This window comes from Haliaeetus albicilla, chromosome 10, assembly GCF_947461875.1.
Source record: "Haliaeetus albicilla chromosome 10, bHalAlb1.1, whole genome shotgun sequence".
NCBI classification, from domain to species: Eukaryota; Metazoa; Chordata; class Aves; order Accipitriformes; family Accipitridae; genus Haliaeetus; species Haliaeetus albicilla.
In genome coordinates, this window is record NC_091492.1 from 40869725 (window position 1) to 40884205 (window position 14481).

Consider the following 14481-nt stretch of genomic DNA (forward strand, 5'->3'; position numbering starts at 1 on the left):
TGTCTCAGATTCACCCAAGGACAAACTGAGCCAGGTTAAGGGCATCATTCTGCCCCCAGAAATTATTTTATTGCCACCTTGAGCAGCAGCAGGATTGGGCCTTGACCCACTCCAGCACATGAAGGGCACTGAAGCTAGGAAGGCCAGCCAGGAGCCTGCTCTCCTGGTCTAGTCCTGTCGGCAAGAAAGGTTATTCTTGCTTTTGAAAGGCAACAGAGCTCAACCTAAAATAGTGAGACATATCGTCATGCCACTGCTCTGATGTCATCTGTGACAGCCAGCCATGGCAGGCTCAGGCCTTAGTGCAAGTGCTATCTCAGTTAATGCTTGTAATCTGGGAGAGCTGAGCCCCAGGGGAGCAAGCAGCCTTGCTGGGAGGAAAGACTGGAGGACAGAGCATGGATTTTGTGCTTATTTCTTGGCCTTCTTGCCCTCTCCCTTTTTCTTCATCTTCAATATGAGGAGTGTCTGGAACAAGCAGCTTTTTTGGATGTGGGTAGCAGCACAGGTCGTAGCTGTCCCCCTCACGTCCTGCTCATTCTTCTCCTGCCACATTTAGCGCTCCTCCTCAGTCCAGGAATAGTAGGTAAGCACAGTGTGTTTCTCTTTCAGGGCCAAGCCTTGTCCTTGGTGCAGACAGCACCTCTCGCTCAGCCTGGCAAGACAGCAGACTCCAGTTACTGCAAGCCTGAGGGCCTTCAGCAGGTTTTCCCTGCACATCCCTATGGAGGGATCATTTTACCTATCCGAAATCCGGGTAGAATTGCCCCTGGCTGCTGAACTGAGCTTTCCCAAAGGGACCAAAAAAGGAAATGTGCCTGATGGGACTTTTCAAGAGGTGCCAAGTCCAAATACCTTCATGCTCCTTTGAGCTTCCCCCACCAGCCCTGATGTTGCAGACGGCCTCTGTCCACTGATGGGGACTCTGAGCAAGTACTGCACACGTGGGTCAGAGCCTGCTTTGCCACCGCTCTGAAGAAAAGGCCACATCTGTGTGGTTTGGATGGGGCTGAGCTTGAGCCGAGAGCTTTGCTGAGAAGCAGGTTATATCAGTGGTGCTGTAACCCAGCTAATATGCTGTGAGCTGTTGGGAATGTGGGAAAAGCCAGGACATGTCTGCCTGCAGAAGGCCGAGGACAGGTAGTCTTGGTGGCACTCGGCAATGACTTATTCCTTGCCCATTGAACTAGTGAGCCATGCAGAGGAGGAGGAGAATTAGGGGAGCCAGCAGTTCTGGGGCTCACTGCTCCAGCTGCCCTGGCAGATAGGAAGCGAGAATAACCTGATGTTATTAAAAACCTGAGAAGGTGAGGATCCTTATGATTAGCACCGAGCTTTTGGGTCTCTCCCTACACTTTGCATTGCAGTAGTCTGGCAGCTCTTCTCCACCTGGGTAAAAGCTGCAGGGACGTGAAAGCAATTAGGGCCTTCTCGGAGGAGGCGTTGGGGGTGCTGACGTGAATCTGAGCCTGTTCAGCTTAATTGGATGTCGGGCACAGTGACATGCAAGCTGTTAAGCCTGCAGGTCTCTCAGTGGCCTAGGAGAGAAACCAAAGTGTGATTTGGACACTAGATGGAGACAAGAGGGTTAAGGATTGACACAAAAGCAAGAGCCCTGTTCCCTAGCAGCAGGTGGGCGAGTCAGATCCAGTGAGGTGAGTCATCAGCAAACTGGGGTAACTGCCCCGAAAACAGCAGAGAACGGCTGAACCCGAAAGCAGGACACAAGGTGCAATATTGGAGTGCTGGAGTACTTGAAAGATGAAGCCTCTTAAGATGAAGAGAGATTTTTATCTGAAAAACAAGTTAACAGCAGCTTGTATGGCCAGGGGTGGCCAGTTTACCCCCACTGCTGTGTTCAGGTTCCAAGGAATCAATGGGGGAAACTAGAACCCATCGCATCAGCCACACGCTTTCCTGTCCCACACTGGCCCAGGTTGTCACCGAGGGCTTTCAGGCCATCAGGAGGTCAGAACTGGCGCTTCCTCGCTATTTACACCACAAGGACAGTGTTGTTTAGGATATAAATGGGTTGCTTGGATTTCGTACTGCAGTTCTCACTCGCATTTGATGCTTTACTACTGCCCTGTCTTCTTGTTCTACCAGAGCTGTGCAGTCCAGCACGAGAGCAAAAGATGCTCCGTCACTGTGGTGTGCTCCCTGCCAGGAGGCTGGTGCTTGTGTGGAGCAAACACCAAGTCTGAATAAAATGAGGCAGGGAAAATGTTCAGTTGTTTCCTAGCTCCAGATTCACCCTGTCCAGTATCACTAATGCTCAGCTCGGGTGAGAGTTGTTGATACAGAGGCCTGAATCACAGCTGGGACTCCTGCCTGCTGCTGCTCTTATTTCGCATTTTTCTATCTGCTCAGCACTCTGATTAATCACACTTTCCACCTTTGACTCAACCCGGACTCCTTGTCTTGTGTCTCTCAGCGAAGTACCAGCCAATCTGGGAACTGCTTCGCTTCCAAAATTAGCTGCACCCAGCCTTAGGTGCTACAAATGACTATAAAAGATGGTTTTATGTGTGGGCAGTATTACGATTGCTCTGCTTAGCCTACACCAGCTCCCTTGTTTCTCAACACATGCCTCGCCCGATCTGTGGTAGCCTCGCTGCTCTGCATTCTGGCTAGCGTGCAGCCTCTCCAGACCGGCATGGCCCTTTGCAGAGCTGAGTCAGTGGATGAGGAGGAAAGGCGGTCCTGTAAGCTACTTGCTTGGTGGTTGCAGTTGTGTTGCTACAGGGCTGCTTTCCACTGAAATCAGTGGAGCATTGTGATGGAGCAGGTATACTCCAAAAACCAGCATATGTATCCTGCCAGGAGCTGGCAGGAGCCAGGTAATGACCTGAAGCAGGCAGCAGCCTGACCCAACAGCACTATGACATGTTTAATCTCCTCTTGCAGTACCTTTCTGAGAGCCAGTGCTGATTCTCAGTGCTCCAATACAAGTGTATTGAGTTGTGTCCTTAGGTGCCGCGTGTCCTGCTGTAGCTCCATACGCTCATTCAGGGAAGCCTGCAGCTCCTGTTTCTTCTGTTTCACCGCTTCCTGCTTGGTCTGCGGATCTTGAAGTCTTCTGGTCAGCTGTTGGAAGCTGTTGTTGAGATCTCTCATCTCATTGCCCTCCTTGTAAATCCAGCCCTGGAGGATGACACAAAGAAGAACCACTGAGAAGGGGAGGGTGTGTTGAGGCATCAGGTAGGCAGAAGAAAGGCTCATTTGCAAAGGCATTGGTAATTTAAGACTGGACACATCTATCTGGTAGCAAGGGGGATGCTCCAGCTGGACAGAGGCCTTGCCTACCCATTTGTAACACTGACAGGAGTCCTGCCGGTGGCAAAATCAATCCATCAGAGCCACTGGACAGAGTCTGGTGGCTTTATCAGGCTGGATTGGGCTGGGGGACTGTCCTGGGGACTCCGCTCAGTGGGCTGCCTGTGAGAAATGCTCAGCCTGGACCAGTGGAACAGATGTACTCATTACACACCAGGCTGCTCACTTCCAGCTTGAGAATCCTCACCTCGTCAGAGATGGATGTAATCCTGGGGTTTGGGGAAGGTCGTGTTTCACTGACGGGGCCCCCGGCCCTTCCTGGCACCTGCTGTACCCGCTGCCTCTTGGGGCTGGGCTGGGCTGCCATTCCTCAGGACCCATCTCTTCCCTGCGGGCACCGACGCCCCCGGACCGGGGCCTGGGAACAGAAACATCGCCTCCTGGAGGCGGGGACCGGGGGGTTCCCGGGCCGGGGCCTCCCCTCGGGGTCGGGGTCGGGGTCGGGGTCGGCCTCGGCGGGCCCGGAGCTCCCGCCTTCCGCCTGCGTCCCGCGGTTGCTAGGTGACCGCTCCGCTCCCCTCTGACCCCAGGGGCGGGGCCTCAACGCAGCCAATGGCAGCCCGCGCTCCCCTCCTTCGAAAGCCCGCCTCTTCCTTCCCGTGGTTGAGGCGCGAAGTGCTTAGCCCTCCACCCCCTCGGGCCAATCAGCATCCCCGCCTGGCCGGAGAGGCAGCGCCGCTACCCAATGACGAGACCCAGTGCGGCAGGGAGGAGGAGGAGGAGGCGGGAATAATCCGGATCCTCTCGCAGGAGCCGAGGGCCGGGCGGTGGGCGGGGAGGGGGGCGGTGACGGAGCGTGGATTGGCGGGGAGGGGAGGGAGGCTCGGCCTCTCCGGCGAGAGGCCCGAGCAGCCGCGGCCAATGAGAGGCGGCGGGGCGGGGCTGGGGCGGGGCCGCGGGCGCCGGGCGCTGAGGCGAGGTGTCGCAGCGGCCGCGGGCGCCGGTTCGGCGGGGCCGGGCCGGGCCGGGCCGTGTCCGGGGGGCTCGGCGGCGGGTCCCGGGGGCCGCAGGCGTGAGGGGCTTGGTGGTGTGCGTGTGGGGGGGGTAGGCTCACCGGTGGGCCGCCCGAGGGCTCCGCAGGGTCTGTGGGGGGGGGTCGGCAGGGCCGGTTTGCGCGGGCCGGGGTCGGCGGGAGCCCGGGGAATGGGCCGGGCCGAGGCCTCCACAGCGCGGGTGACAGCCCCGTCTCGGTGTCCCTCTCTCGTAGGACCGCGGGAGGAGTCCGGTCCCGGCCGTTCTGCCTGTTTCCCAAGCCCCCGAGCGTCCGCCGCGAAGGCTGACGTCCCGGCCGTCGGTGCCGGCCCTGCGGGAGCGGGGCGGCTCGGCCCCGGTCGGCCTGTTGCTGGTTGGGGGGATGCGGCCTCCGCCGTGACTTCTTTCTGCCCTCGCCACGGCCTGCAAGGAAGGAGACGGGGCGAGTAACGGCTGCGTGGCGGCACCGGTTGTGGAGCGTCCCTGTAAGGTTGTCCAGGCCCTGCGTGATTTTTCTTTTCCTCCACTTTTTAAAGAAAGCCGTGACTTTGTGACAGTGACATCGCCCAGTAAAAAAAAAAGCCTGCGGGAACTTCATGTGTGCGGACTCAAACTGGCCTCTTTTTCTCCCTCTTTCCCCTCCCCACCTGAAATCGAGGCGTTCTGGCATGACAGGGGAAAGAGCCCTGTGTGACGGTGACACTTAGCATCATGCTGGCCCCGGATGCGTCACGCCCGCCTGCTTCTTGTGCTGAGTGGTCAGGAGTTTGTCAAGAAGCACTTTCTTTTGCTTCCGTGCTGTACTGCGAGCCGTGCACTGACTGGAGTAGGCAGCCCAGACCTGACTTTCTGAATTTAGCTTGTGCGTAAATACCGCCATTGAGTCTAGCATCCTGCGCTGCTTTTCAAAAGCAAATAACTAGATCCTTTTTTGAACTGTGGTCTCTAGAGATGGGTACGCATACCTTTATATTCTTATGTCTAGAAGACACCCCTGATGGAGGACTTTCTGGGGACAGTTTTTGACGTAAGCGTTTTACAAGTGGAACTGAAAAAGGCGTTATTTAAAGTTCTTGGAGTAGGAGCCTCTGAAGGGACAGGATGGCTGTGAGCATGGATGATGATGTTCCCCTCATCCTCACCCTGGACGACAGTGGAAGCAGCGCCTCAGCCCCTCTTGATGACCTGGATCGGGAGGAGCTGCCTAACGAAAGTAAGATCGCTTTGTTGTTTCCGGCCCGCTGTGATGGCCTCGCTTGTTTTTTCTCTTTGCGGTGGCTGCTCTTTCTTGCGCTTGCCAGGACCTGAAACTCTCAGAGCTCTCGTTCAGTGTCCCGGCAGCTGCCTGAGAAAATCAGATCAGGAAGTTGCTTATTGTGTTGCTTGTTTACTCACAGTACCCGTGTTACACCGAGAGGGAGGAGGACACTGGATGGACAGGTCCTACCGATGCCATTTCTAACACACATTTTTTGTGGTTTCCGTGTAATAACCTGCGACCTCGTTGTCCTTAAGCTCAACTCTCCTTTCCTGCACATTGGCCCTGAGCATCTCCTTTTCTTGGCACTGGCCCACCGTGCCGTACCAGTGGCCTGAGCTGTTAGGCGCAGCAGCTGCAATTATGTCATGTAGTATTTTCCTAGCACCATAAAGCATCTGTCCTTTGCAACTGTTGTTTTGCCTATTTCTAGTTTACGTTCCGATTTTTGCGATAAGGAAAGTGATAAGTGTTGATAAATCCCTTTAACATCTTTATTGTATTCTTATCAAAGAACCAGGAGTACTTTTAGAAAATATATTCGTGCTCCTGTTAGCCCCAGGTATTTAGTGGGATAGAGCCAGCCTATGAGCGTTGAGAGGGGGAAAACAAAAGCCATCATCCCTTAGAAGCATTGCTTTCTCCTCAGTATATCTTTGGTAGAGCCCTGCACTAGGTGAGATGGGAACAGCAGATGTGTTTGAGCATGTTCAGTGAGCTTCTGTTTTATGTTATACCTCACTGAATGTATTTGAGCAGTTTTATTCAACACATCCCTTTGACTTCCAATTGACATTGCAGGTGCATGCACAGGTCTTGTGATCCTATTCAAGCCCTTGCTGCCACAAGCTTAACATTTGTAACAAATAAACCGTTTCCTGGCCTGGCGTCCCTTTTTTCTACATTATACCTCTATTCCATACTGCCTCTGTGACTCTGTGATTTGATTTCTCTCTTGCAATCTTATGGGTTCCCTTAATTTTCTCCTTTTGTGACTTCCTGAGCCAGTAGGATTTCTGACAATCAAGATTCCTCCTCCCTCCTCCTCCTTTCCCACCCCTGCAATACACATCCCTGGCTAAATTGCCCAGTTGACTTTCTCTAAGCTCCGCTGCATCGTTGCTCCATTGCATCTGCTCTATTGCATCTGTTTGTCTTTTAAAGTTTAGCTCGCTATTCTTAAGTTCAGTAGAAGAGAGAATGCTTCCTCTGTCCACTGGTGTATTTATAGGCTTTCTTGTGACTGATTTTAATCACTCTTCTCTCATCTATTTCTTCCACCCGCCTCCCATCCCTTTAAAGAAGAAGTTCTGTGAGGTTTATCATTTGGTTAAAGCCAACATGACTGTGCTAAAGCACAAGCATGAGAATGAATGTATTAATAAATAAAAATATTCCACTATCTGCTTCCCTTGAAATACAGGGAGATTGTTTAGGGGCCAATTTTGTGCTTCTTAAAAGATTGCTGTGTGGTTTTTGAGAATTCATTTCCTGGGATTCTTCAAATGAAGTGTCTCTTGGTATTAAAGAACTGTTATTTTGCTATATGTTTTAATCACTGTTAAAGTTGAATTTGCTGAAAAAAACATAAAGCTTATTCTGTGCAAGTGATGCTGAATGATACGGAGCCTTCTGAAGTCAGTGGGTACTGTGAGAGTGGGATAAAAGATTAGAAAAGGAAGGCTGGCATAAACAACTTGAAAGGCACATCTATCTCTGAGAAGCGGGAAGCTTAAATTAGTGAGCGAGCAAGCCTAACGCCATCACTTGCAAAAGTAAGCTTGTTTAAAAACAGAACGTGTAGTCCAGCTTTCCTCTTTGCCTGCAAAGAAAATCTGTGAAATGTAGAAAAGTTGTGTCTCGTGGAGGCTGTGAGGAATTCAAATGTTTCCCCTCTGCTCTGCCCCCACTTCTCTGCTGAGGACTGAAATGACATTAACAGAACTGTATAATTCCACATTTTTATTCAGAGGCTTGTCTTTTTCAGGGAGAAAGTCCTGTCCCAACCAGTCCTTTTCAGGAGAGGGAGAGCCTGCTAGGGTGATGATGAGGGCATGGGGACAGGGAAGGTCAGGAGGTTGTTGCCTTCTGGTTTTGTGTTCCTTATGCCAGAATTTGGAGGAGTAGCTCACTTGTTACTGTGCCTGGCCATCGACTCCTAGGGATCTGGTGGCAGGTTAAACACAAAGCTTTTATTTAAGTGTGTCCCCAGATACCGGCAGGGACTGTTTGCAGTGAGGGACCCGTCATCCTCTTGCCAGGTGACAACAAGGGAAAGACAAAGTGGCTGTAACCGCCCTTATGTTAAATCATGCGTCTGAGGTTGATAATAATTAAGTTGCACTCTTGTTTTGTGTCAGTGTGTCAATGAACCTCTCTAAATTTTAATCCATATTCCAGCTTGTCACAACCATCTTGCTAAGTGCTGGGTATCTGTGTGATTTCAGTACATCAACTCTCATGTTTTTTAAGGAACTTCTTGCGCTTTTTAAAAAAAACAAACTTGATCCCTGAGGTAGCTTTGTTACAGTCGGGTCCTTGGATAGATGAATTTGTAGTTTTGGACTCCTGGTGTTGATTGTCTGGCAATGCAGACAAGTTACTGGGTTGAAATAAGTAGTAACAGGGTTTTCTGAAAGCAAGCCTGTTGCAGATGTAAAAAGAAAGGACTAAATGCAAGAGTGTATTCCTTTCTGAACCTTGCAGGAGAGTCTTATTCTGGGGAAGTGAATGTCTTGGGGTTAGAATAAAAGAAAGCTAAATGAGAAAACTGTGTGGAAAATTACATTCTTAAAGAAAATGTCCAGCTGCAAAAATTAATCTCCCTAATCATACAGCTCTTAAGCACTTAATGGGAGAAAATACCTGCATGGGAAAGAATATTAAAACTCTGCTTTCTTTGGCTTGGGCTGGGATCAATGTCTTTCAGGGATCTCCCATTTGCAACCACAGCGAAAGGTCAGAATCCTGCAAAGCTGATGGGAATTCAGACCACATCCAGAAAAATGTGGTCCCTGTGGTGCCAGTGGTTTTCTGACTACAACATGTAGGACTGTGGTGCTGGGTAATTTTTCTTTCAAGCTCCAACAGCTGAAGGAGACAGAGAGAAGCACTTTCGTCACTTGAATCCACGCTAATTAATATGATGCTGCCCTTCCCTGGTACATCTTATCTGAGAATCTCTGAGTGCTGTACACACTCTAATTAAGCTTCCCAGCAGCTGTCTGAGGTGAATGACTAATACTAACTGAATTTCTGTAGAAGGTAAAAACAGGGATGCAATCCTTGCACGACCTTTCCCAAAATCATGGTGAGAAGCAGCTGGGGTTGAGTGATTTCCCGTCCCTCACCTGAACTCCGGGGAAGCATTGGAACGGGGTTCTCAAAATATCTCAAAGTGTGAGGTATGTTTTCCATATACAAAAGCAGTGTGGATAGCCTTGAAACTCTAGGACGGTGTCTCTCCTTGAGCTGATGGGAACTATAAGCAATAAATGAGTGCACATTGATTTATCCTGTATTAGATCAGACACGAGAATCTCCTTTGCCTCCTGCATGGAAATTGCTGTAGCCTCAAGTGGAGTTTCAGTGTGTTCAGAGCAGAAAGTACAGCTCAAAGTGTTGTACAGGGAATAATATGATACTGTATGTCTGTTTCTCCCACACAATGGCTTATGGCAAGTGGAAGAAGTCATCTTTAAACTCTGGGTTTTTACAAGAAAGCAACTGCATCTGCTATTGAGGTAAAAATGAATTATTGCGTATGTGTGGGGAGGTGCGGGGAGCAACCGCAACAGCAAAGTGCAATGTTTTCTAGAAGAATTGTTGGAAAATGGGAAGTTAAAACTTTGATGTTGAGGTTTCAGCTGAGCCTTTGCAATCTGTTTCTGCTGCCTGAAGAGTAAATTGTCAGGAAAACTAGAGCCGGCCTGGCCTTTTGGGTAGTAGGAGAATTGTTGACGCGTGTGCCCCCATGACTGTGCACTGCCGTGAAGGAGCAGGTGGCCCAAAGCATGTAAAGAAAATAACATTTTACTGTTGGTGAAGTTGGAGGGGCTGCCCAAGGTGTGCTTGGTGCGGAACGTGACTGTGGATAAGGAGAGCAGTGACTGCCTCTGGGACTGTTGGTTGTGCCTGTAAAACAGTGTGTGGTGTGCGCTGTGCTTCCTGGAGCTGCTGGAAGGAGGGCCTCTTCCCTTGCCTTGCTTCTGCACATCAGCCCAGTTCCTTGATGAAATGTAGGAAGATGCTTTCAGCAAAGCTGTTCTTTTTGTAATTGGCTGATGGAAACTCAAGTGATGTTTCTGAACACAGAGTCTAATTACAGCATTAGTGGATGTTGTATGTAACAAACATGTCTTTTAAAAAAAAAATAAATCATTTACTAATCCCCGGGTAGACATATGCTTTTGGAGGTGGCCCAGGATTGGTGGCACTTAGTGTTGTTCTTTTGAGATGTGTGAGCCACCTGGATTTCGATGTGTTCGGCAACCAATGCAACCTGAAGTGATATAATTCTCTTCGTGTTGGATCTGGTTCCAGAACTTGTTTCTATCAGCAGTGAGAGAAAGTAAGTCTGTCTGCACAGTCCACAGCTTCAGCTCATCTGGTCAACAAGTCCCTGCTCTTCAAACGCTGTTTCCTGTAGTGCTGTCCATGGATGAAAGAGATGGGCTGAGGGAACAAACAGAGAATAAATACCTGACCTTTGGGGAAATGCTGCAACCACACAAACTCGGTAGCTGTGCTTTTTGAGGTACCACTTTAATTGCAGTGAAAGCATTCTGGCTTTGCTACCTTTGAAGAAAAACAGGCATTTTAAATGTTAGCCATCTAGTAGATTTAATAAATCCTCCAGGATCTGTAGTTTTTGATCCCTGTGTGAAAGCAAGGATTTCAGAGATGGTTATTTGGACTTGGGCACTAGTTATAAAATGCTGTCGCTAATTGGTGTGAAGAAATAGGGACGAGGGAACAAGCAGACACTTGCGATGGACCTGGCAGATCCCGACATCTCTGACAGCCAGGCTCTTAAACAGCCTTTTGGATTATCTGGTGGCTTTCTTGGATGCTACGCAGGATATTTTCTTGCGTCATGGCTCCTAGTTCTACCGATTTGCCTTTAATTAGTTCCAGTATCAGCGCTTCTGCTGCCGCGTTTGGAGGTGAAGCATGGCTAGAGCACAGGACTGGGACCACCTTTTCAGAGGCAATCTAGTTCTGCTGTTGAAGCCGCTCCTCCGTGTACCTGGGGTAAGTCAGTTAACATCACTGTGATTAACACGTCTCATCTGTAAAGCACAGATTACACCTTACGTGGAAGTGGACAGGTAGGCTTCATTACTTTGTTATGAAGAGCTGCTGTTTTGCATTGCTGTGCATGATTTGTTTTTCTTAGTATATACCTGCTTAAAATTTATAGAGGAATTTTTTCTGAAGCACAAGTGGTAGTTCAGTGCTGGATTGTTGTTTATGCCTCTGAAAGTCTCATTTCTCCAACCTAACAGCCTTGCATTTTGCAACTTCTGCCAGTGCTTCTCTAATCCTTTCCTGGCCTAGATGACTTATAATGAATGTTTTAAGCAAGCAAAGCGAAGCAAAACTGCCTCCGAGATGAGTGAGGGGTAAAAATCTTGGAAAGGGAAATGAACACCCAAAACATAAGGAGATTATTGTTTTCTCCTTCAGTACAATTCGTTTCCCTGGGTGATGAGCTCTGTAAACTCAGAGGAAGGAGGCAAATGCTGCTTTTTAGGAGATGTTGGGTATCTTTTGATACAGTGTTAGAAATAGTGGAAAATGTTTTGTGCTCTTAAGTTCCAAATGCATTATCCTCTGGAATCTCATTTATCCTGAGAATTCAGGTTTTAAGGGAGGACTGACCGCCTCAGCTGTGCTTAAATACTTGCCATAATGAGAGGGTAGAGCTGGTACCTTTGATTCAAGAGAAACAGCACTGCGTTGTCCAGGACTCACAAAAGCATTTGTATCAAGACATTCTCAACGTGACTCTGTAAATGTGGTACCTATAGAAGAAAAACCGTGAGCAGAGTAAAGTACCAGGAGGTATTGCGGGCTGCAGTTATCATGTGGGGTTTTTTTTTTTTCAAGCCTGCCTTGTTTTCTTAGCCCTGCAGGAGATCAGTTTGCACAATGCACACATTGTGTGTTTCACAGTAGGATGCTTTGTCAAACAGAATCTCCGCACTGTTGACTCTTTCGCGCAGTAAAAAAAAAATCCTAGTGATTCTGTCTTGAATGCCCCATGCTGTTCAAATCTGAGTGAGTAAAAGCGTATACAAGGTAAAGAAGACTTGGGTTAGTGTTCCATTATCCTGGAGTCAAATAGTTCTTTCTCCTTTGTCATCTCCCGGAGCACTAGGGATGGATATCATCTTTCATGCATGCTCACTGTAAATTAGGGAAGATGCTGCAGAGGGGTTTGAGGAGTCTGGAAGCTTCTTCTCACTCCTTTCCTGAAAACGGGAGTAATGACCTTGATGCTTTGAGGGAGCTAGGCTGTTCCCTTCATGTATCTCTTCTCTAGTACACAGCTTGCATCTTTTTGGTGTGAGAGCAGAAGAACAGGCTAGGCTAAGTGTCTTCTCCCCAGGCTGATTGCTTTAGTTGGAAGATGCGGGGGTAAGGGCACATGCTATGGCATCAGAGGGCTCTGCTTTTCGAACAGGTGGTCCTGGAGCTATAAAAGATGTTAAGGAGTTTGAAAGTGTTCAAGCTGCAATTTTAAATCGACAACTTTCCAGCTCTAACCGGTCACTCCTCAGCCACCGCAGCTGACTTGGGAACATTTGGCTCAGGAAGCGGAACAACAGTTGGAAACAAATAGCGATTAGTTTTTTCATGGCTTCCCAGGGAACGCATCAGTTTGTTCGTTTTTCCCCTCATTTTTGTGATTCCTGTGGATTTTTAAGGCACTGTAGATGCAGGATGTTCAGTTTAGCCAAGCTTGCTTACTGGCAGATTAAAATGAGCAAAGGCTGAGCACGCTGAGTTCACTCATCATAACCAATATGATGCTTCTCAGAACTTCCTTTGCCCTTGGTATCTTCACCGAGGAATCCTGCTTGCTGCCGTCAGCCCCCCTGCGTTGAAATCCCATTTTACCCATTTGAATGCTGTAAGAAGTGCTGTATAAACTAAACAGGAGCATCTGTGAAGTGGTTAGAGTTGTTGTTGATTGCCTTTTCCTTATTGCCTTCGGGGGATTTAAGCTTGAATTTGCTGGAAGTAGAATTTATGAGCCAGAACGCTCCATTTCTGATCCTTAAGCTGGGAAAAGTGCAGTGAATTTGATAGGTCTTTCTCTTGCCTCCAATGTCTCTGGCTTTTGATCTGGACCTTGCAGGGCTCTCCCCGTGTCTTTAGCATAATTGCGTTTTGCATGTTGAGAAGATACCTGATTTTTACATGACTGCTTTCTTTACGGAGAGCTGTAGGAGCAGCTTCAGGATTTCATCCATCTGCTCCTAGTGAGCAGTTCAGCAGGAAGCTTGTGCACCTGTAGTGGAGAGAGGGAGGCAGAAGAGGTGTGTTTGTGTTGATCCACCGCAGCACTGTGTGGTTGATGAAAGATCCTGAGGATGACAAGAGGAGACTGCTGTGATTTGAATCGTAGTGTGGGGGTTTGAAGCTTGTATCCAGTGCTGCTTTTGTAATCATGATCTGGTGGTGTTTGTTTGGAACAAAAGGCTTTTCTTTTCCTTCTTACGTGGGGGAATAAAATTTAGGATGTATCTCTGTGCACAGCCGTGTTAAACCCCCTGATTCTATGGGGCTCGACACCTTAGCTACTCCTTTACGTTTCTTATGTGACTGCCTAGCACATGCGTATATGTGTTTGTTGTCATCTGGGAATTTCTGATCATCTGTATTTTATTCTAACTATAACTGTTTTTCTGAGAACACTTTCACTATCCTCAACGGATTTGGGAAAGTTTATTGTACAAAAGTAATGTAGCCTGCTAAAGGATTTCACTAGAATGCACAAATATGTTCCTGTTCTTTGTTAACTAAATGAAGAAATGCCTGTAGAATTAAGACTAAGTGATCAATCCTGCAAGTGGGAGCACTGAAAACTCTCCAGGGTCAAATTGTACTGGTGAGTTGGCTATGCCATTTACAGGATAATCAGACGTGGGAGGAGGAAGGAAGGGATGCCATCCTCTACAGCTAGTGCTTTTGCGGCCGCTGCCTGTAGGCGTGGGGTTCCGAAGGGAGAGTGTAAGGGCCGAAATTTTGACTAGTACAATATTTCCATGGTCTGTCCCCTTTATTCTGTGGCACATGGTCAACCTGGTTGGAGGAGATCCGTGCCTGGTGAGAGGCACAAGAGCTGTAGTGTAATCCATTTTGTAAACGCAGTGTTCTTACAACACAAAACAGCAATGCCCAGCTGCTTATTTAGTTAGGTAGTGGTGGGTCACTACAGAAATAGAAAAATGCTGTTGTTTGTTGCCCATTTGCTTGTTTTTCACAGTGCAGAGGAGAACACTGTTTCTCCAGGGCCCTGAGCAAACCAGAAGTACTGGAAATGTGATTGAAGAGAGGAACGCTTGCTGAGACTGGTTTGCTCTGTGGCTCTGCCTTGCTACCTGCAAGTAGTATTAAATGTTCTGCTTTTTCTGAACTGCTGGCAGGTGCAAACAAGTGACCGCTTTGGTCCTGCCTGTATTAAGTAAATGCTCGCAAGCAACTTACCAACGAGAATTTTGGCATCGGGGTCAGAGGCGAAGTGACCGAGGCAAAGCCCCTTCCTTTCAAACACGAGGCTGGTGGCAGGACCTTATCTCTAGTGGTTGCAAAGGGGAAGACTTCAAAACATTGAAAATTATTCATATACTTCGAGATCGCACAAATGCATACAAAATGAAAATGCTAATGGAAGCTTTAAAGCT

At 48.6% G+C, this 14481-nt stretch overlaps 1 protein-coding gene across 4 annotated transcripts in view; it reads left to right on the forward strand.

Moving 5' to 3' along the window:
* Positions 1 to 4235: 4235 nt before the first annotated feature.
* Positions 4236 to 14481, forward strand: part of TPCN1 (two pore segment channel 1) — a 49686-nt gene continuing 39440 nt past the window's right edge. The window contains exons 1-2 of one of the 4 annotated variants that reach the window (XM_069795284.1): positions 4236 to 4279; positions 4544 to 5521. In XM_069795284.1, coding sequence (XP_069651385.1) covers positions 5410 to 5521 — 112 coding nt within the window. In that variant the 5' untranslated portion in view covers positions 4236 to 4279; positions 4544 to 5409. Of the gene's footprint in view, positions 4364 to 4392; positions 5522 to 10800; positions 10820 to 14481 lie in introns of those variants that run through there. The other 3 variants (XM_069795283.1, XM_069795286.1, XM_069795289.1) reach the window with 3 other exon arrangements.